This window comes from Myxine glutinosa, chromosome 7 (assembly GCF_964187855.1).
Source record: "Myxine glutinosa chromosome 7, kmMyxGlut1.1, whole genome shotgun sequence".
NCBI lineage: Eukaryota > Metazoa > Chordata > Myxini > Myxiniformes > Myxinidae > Myxine > Myxine glutinosa.
The window spans coordinates 29875355-29881555 of record NC_136267.1 but is presented as its reverse complement, the minus strand read 5'-3'; the positions used below and the strand labels follow the sequence as shown (position 1 = coordinate 29881555).

General features: G+C 44.9%; 1 protein-coding gene across 1 annotated transcript; it reads right to left on the bottom strand.

The window, feature by feature from the left end:
- Nucleotides 1-222: 222 nt before the first annotated feature.
- Nucleotides 223-5969, bottom strand: DPM3 (dolichyl-phosphate mannosyltransferase subunit 3, regulatory). Its single transcript, XM_068121983.2, has 2 exons — nt 5861-5969; nt 223-1672 (listed from the first exon to the last, which is right to left on the bottom strand). Exon 2 carries the CDS (start codon nt 1642-1644, stop codon nt 1363-1365), a length of 282 nt encoding a protein of 93 aa, XP_067978084.1. The 5' UTR covers nt 1645-1672; nt 5861-5969; the 3' UTR covers nt 223-1362.
- Between the last annotated feature and the right edge of the window lie 232 nt (nt 5970-6201).

Here is a 6201-nt window from a genome sequence, read left to right as displayed (position 1 = left end):
CCAGCCTCTTCCCTCCTTCCCCTTTCCTGTTGATGCACACAAACCGTTTCCCCGGACATAGGCGCAGAATCCGGGCTTTACCATCTTCTGGGAAAAAGAAGAAAAAGCACACATTCTCAGTGCTCCGTTCATTAGTAAACAGCAACAAACGGGAGAGAGTCAAAACCGGCAGCTGTACGACCTGAAAAAAGAACCAGCGTAGGGTCGAGATGAAGATCAGTGTTACATCAAACATTCGCTCAATTTTTATTTCATCCGCCACAGGTATCAGGCCTTTTTAGAAACTACATTGGAAAAAAAAAAAATCAATAACCCCAAAACATAAAAGCAATCGGATCAAATCAAAAGAAGACACATAGTGGAAGACAGCTCCATCAACTGGGACTACTTTAAACACCGAGAATGGCTTTTAACTTTACTGAGGGATCATAGGAGCATTAAAGACAACATTTACCAACACTTTAAGGTGCATAATCAACATTCAAGGAATATAGGATTTTTTTCAAACGTTCTGTTTATGATATTTTGAATAAGCAAAAGTTTTCTTTTGAAAATTCGGCCAAATTTCAAAGCAGACCCCCCCCCCCCCCCATCCCCCCAACATAGTTGGCGCTACATGCCCTACATCACTGGATCCAACATAATCACAGGTCAGACCGTTTTGGCAAGAGACAAAAATTCTCAACTGAGTGTGCGTTGAAAGAAAGAATGGTAACGGTTAGGCAGTGGCTCACAAAGCTTCCATTTCGTCTCTCAGATCACCAAACTGTTGATGGTCACGGCAAGCCGTTTCACCTGCGCCCCTCGGAGGGAAAGGCAACGGCAAACGATTCAGGAATCAATCAGAGGAAAGCAACTTGCTCGTTGCCCACAAGGCTGGCAGAAGCAGGAAAAGTCATTACAGGGCGACAGAGCTCTTTTGATCAACCTTTCGCCAAAAACAAGGGAAGTGAATGGAGAGGGCAGTGAACAATGGATTGCGCATCAACGTGGCTCTACTGGGCGCCTTGTTATTGCCCAAATGGGAAAGGTCGTGACGCATGTGCGAGGCAACGCATTAGGTTTGAGAGACTACATGCAAACACACGACCATTACGTATGAGAGAGAGGCACGAGTCCTTTTTCATGGTGATGGAATGTTTCCAGTGTGCATGAATTCGCAAGACAAAAGACATTCCATTTCCAATTTGCAAAAGTAAGGACCCCCTTTGGACGATGAATTGTGTCCACCAAAACCTCACCGTTTCAAGTGTCTACAACTTTAAAGTGTTTGTCTTCAAAGGAACCTTTGGATTTCTGCCAACTTCCAACTGTATGCCAAAATCAAACTAAAAAGTGGATAAGGCAGCAGCAAAGGCATCCTCAAAAACGATAACCTCGAGTGCTGAGATGCATCCTCGCCGTGACGACCTCTGCCCGTAGCTCCTCAGCTGCCTCCGGGCAGTCCCGAAATGAGGAGAGGCTTAGGCCAACTGTGCCAAGTGCCCAGCAGCCGAAGCAGACCAGCAGGTATGCGGGCATCGCCCACACGAGCTGCAACCACCGAGAGGTCAACCCGAGGCCTGGAAGATCCCAAGCGAGTACCACCCATGCTAGGGCAAATAGTCCAAACACCAAGAGGGCTCGTGCAAGTTTTGACATCATCCTGAAGATGGTGGAGACGAGTTTGAAGCTAACAAAAAGGAAAAGAGTGAGCCGAACACAGATAATTGCAAATGATAAAGGAATAGCTCTGATGCAGGTACACACAAGAAAGAACAACAGGTATCTATGACTTACAGCAGGTACACATTCACATGGCCTGTCAAGGTATTTTCTTTTGACTTCAGTAATTGACAGTTCTATCTTGCACCGTTGCTGGGTCTGGTTTAGTGGTGTCAAAAAAAGGTGAACCGGTAAAACCGCAGAGAGTAGCAAAACAGGCTGCGAAGATCCTCGGAGAAAAGATAGCCGCATGTGCAATTTCTCGCGAAATTACATTTAACGATGGGCAAACCCATTATGCAAAAATAATATCCACCTATTACATACGTTTGAGGAATGGATGAGGTCAGTTGAGTAGAGTTTTCAAATCATTTGTACCGCGTTATCTGTTCGTATATTTTAATGAAAGTCGGTAATATGAAAGGCGTTATTGGGTGGCGGTGGGGGAGAAATTTAATTGGCAAGTCGGGAATTCCACATTATCCAATTTTATATATTTTTGTTTCATTTGTGTATTGAATTGGACTTGTATGTGTAATTGTGACCTATTATAATTTATCTTATCAGAATAAATTATCGTGGGTTAGGTTGTTGTTGTTGTTGTTGATCATCCCCGGTCAGTTCTGCTTGAACAAACCTGCGGCACGGAGATTGCCGATCGATCTCCCAGGAGCGCCGCATAGATGCCTCACATCTAAAATGTTGTGCTTTTGCGGATTCATTGTGGGTTAGGTTGGGATGGGTTTGAAAGCTCCAGGACAATAACCTTATTTTTAGCAGTGACGAGCAGCTCTATGAGAGGACCGCGTTGTTGTTCTTGTTGTTGGGGTGCCTTTTTAGCTGCGACGAGCAGCTCTACCTCTATGAGAGGACAGCGTTGTTGTTCTTGTTGTTGGGGTGCCTTTTTGAATAGCGCATGTGCACACACTCGGACGTGCATTGGTATGAGGTAAGAACATCGCGGACTAAAAATCGCGATTTGTTTGAAGAAACCAGAATAAATTTAGCAACAAAGACAACATGAATGTTTTCATATCAATCTCGTTTCACAGAACTTGACATAAATTAGGTGTCATTATTGAATAGCGCATGTGCATACACTCGGACTTCCCCTACCGACCAAGCCCGTTTCAAATTATCCCTCTGCCACCCAGAATTAACATTAATAAATAACATTAATGAATTAACATTAACATTGACAGAAATAATATTCACGTCCATACATTATATGTAATCAGTTGATGAAGCATGTTGCGTCACAAAACAAAGGACAAGACCAAAACTGAAAGACAAAAAGACGCTAGTGCATGCATATAATTTAATGACTGGTCGAATTTGGTAGCGCATATTGCAACGGATATCCTCATGATTCTACACGTCACAGCTGGTGACCACACTGTGGTCATTTTTCTCTTATTTATATTTGATTGTGTTATCGTGAATTCTTCTAACTTTTAAATTTTAATTTTAAATGCCTGGTTACCTCCACCACCGAAGGTGGAGGATGGAGGTTATGTTTTCACCCCTGTCTGTCTGTCTGCTTCTTTGTTTGTTTGTTTGTCTGTCTGTCTGTTTGTTTGTTTATGAACAAGATATCTCAAAAAGCTGTGGTAGGATTCAGACGAAATTTGGCAGAGATGTAGTGTATGTGACACGGACGAAATGATTAAATTTTGGTGAAGATCCGGATTCGGATCCGGTTACTAGAATTTTAAAGTGATTCTTCGCCATTGGGAGATTGGGCCAAAAACTATACATATCAGGATATCTCAAAAAGTTATGGCCGGATTTGGACAAAACTTGGTGGATGAGTTGGTTTGGTGACAAGAACAAGCCGATTAGATTTTGGTTCAGGTCCGAATCCTGATCCGACCTATCATTGGGATACAAAACAAACTGTTCAGCCTGGCGGAGGTATGCGCTCTACCGAATGCCATTTTAGTTAATATTGTAGTTATCTGTTGGATTGTTCCCTTTGTGCAGTTTTGATAGTTGACTTTTGTTGTACTGGTGTTATTGTATTTGTCATCATTTATTATTGTCATTGTATTTGGAATTGTACAATATTTTATCATAATATTGTGAGCTTTGTTTGACAGTGTAATTTTCCACTTTTTGTGCACAAATAAACTCTTACAAGTAAAACTTTCTGGAATGTTCTTAGTCACAATTTAATTAAAATTGCCGGATTTTGTAGAAAAACAACAAAAACAATATTGAACAAGCACATTGTTTAAATATATGAGATGTAGCTATACAAGAGTTATTTGGGGTCTTTTATTGCATACATGAATATGGCTTTATTTTACCCCACCCTCACTCCCAATGTTCCACCATTAGCTCTTCATTTCTCCCCTCTTCTTCTTCATTCAGTCTCGGTGGTTTAATGGTTACAGTGTCCGTTCTGAATCTGGAAGGCTGGGTTCAAACCCCAACAGAGTCTTACCAAAGTATCGGTTGCTTCATTGCTTGACGTTCAGCGTTTTAAAAGGGTTGGAGCGCGGACAATAAAGCAAACCACAGAGTTTGGAGTAAAGTCGATAGTTTGAGTTATGCTACGGTACAATAAATTTTCACGTCAACCGAAAACAATTATACACAAGGAACTTTGGCACATGTATTACCAGTGCCAATATCATCATACCTGTGCTATTCCAACCCCAGCATAATCATCCAAACAAGCCAATATCCCCATATCCTTCGATGGTCCAATACATCTGGGTATGTCTAATTCCAATTTAAAGCTACCCACCCTCTCCAGAACCCCTACCTTTCCTGGTAGACCATTCCGTGCATTGAAAGACCCCCAACTTAAAACTGTCATAACTCAGATATTCTTTCTCCTCAGGCTGCCATTGCCCCCTGGTCCCAATACTGTCCACCGTGCTCAATGTGTCCACCGTGCTCAATGTGTCCACCGTGCTCAATGTGTCCACCGTGCTCAATGTGTCCACCGTGCTCAATGTGTCCACCGTGCTCAATGTGTCCACCGTGCTCAATGTGTCCACCGTGCTCAATGTGTCCACCGTGCTCAATGTGTCCACCGTGCTCAATGTGTCCACCGTGCTCAATGTGTCCACCGTGCTCAATGTGTCCACCGTGCTCAATGTGTCCACCGTGCTCAATGTGTCCACCGTGCTCAATGTGTCCACCGTGCTCAATGTGTCCACCGTGCTCAATGTGTCCACCGTGCTCAATGTGCCCACCGTGCCCAATGTGCCCACCGTGCCCAATGTGCCCACCGTGCCCAATGTGCCCACCGTGCCGAATGTGCCGAATGTGCCCACCGTGCCGAATGTGCCGAATGTGCCCACCGTGCCGAATATGCCGAATGTGCCCACCGTGCCGAATGTGCCGAATGTGCCCACCGTGCCGAATATGCCGAATGTGCCCACCGTGCCGAATGTGCCCACCGTGCCGAATGTGCCCACCGTGCCGAATATGCCAACCGTGCCGAATATGCCAACCGTGCCGAATATGCCAACCGTGCCGAATATGCCAACCGTGCCGAATATGCCAACCGTGCCGAATATGCCCACCGTGCCGAATATGCCCACCGTGCCGAATATGCCAACCGTGCCGAATATGCCAACCGTGCCGAATATGCCAACCGTGCCGAATATGCCAACCGTGCCGAATATGCCAACCGTGCCGAATATGCCAACCGTGCCGAATATATCCAATGTGCTGAATTATCCTCTGATCCATCTTGTCCGCACCCTTCATCACCTGAAACATCTCCATCAGATCCCCTCCGAATCACCTCCTTTCTTATGTGTAATAAAGGAGGTGATTACGAGGGGATATGATCGAGATGTCTCCTTCAAACATTCGTCATAAGGCATAAGCTGAGTCTCGCTAGCCCAGGAATCAATCTCGTGGCTCGACGCTGAACCTGCGCTATGGCAGGTTAGATGTTATCAACCATTGATTATACACACGATAAATGGACAGCGGAGCGAGGTATGCGTTCCTCCCCTGCAGTGCGACATCATTGTTTCTGCCGCGAGATAAACGAGCCGAGCCGGTGTCCGCACAAGGCCTAGCCTCGCCTAGCCTCATCGCATGAAACTTCGCACCAACTGCCGCACACGACGCCCTTGTACATTTGTCGTGTCGAATATCATGAACAAAACGAAGGTGTCCGTCCACTTACCGACTGTACTCGCTGTCACTGTACAACACAGTACAGTACACTGTACAGCAGAGCACGGCAACGCCACGAACCTCGTCTCTTCCGCCCCCTTCAGGCAGAGCGCATGAGTGACGTCACACCTCGCAAAGTTCGGATCGCTGGTTTCTTGTTGAGGTTTAAATTCAAAGGTGATTTATTAATTGGGCAAATTGAGAACATTTCGGAGATATATAGCAGTAAAGAGAAGGAACAAAGGGCACGTCATTGGAACAAGCGTGGAAGTCAAACACTTCCGTCGAATTTGCGTACGTATTAAATAGATGACCACCAAGGATCATTCAAAGCAAAAAAAAAGTCTCGTC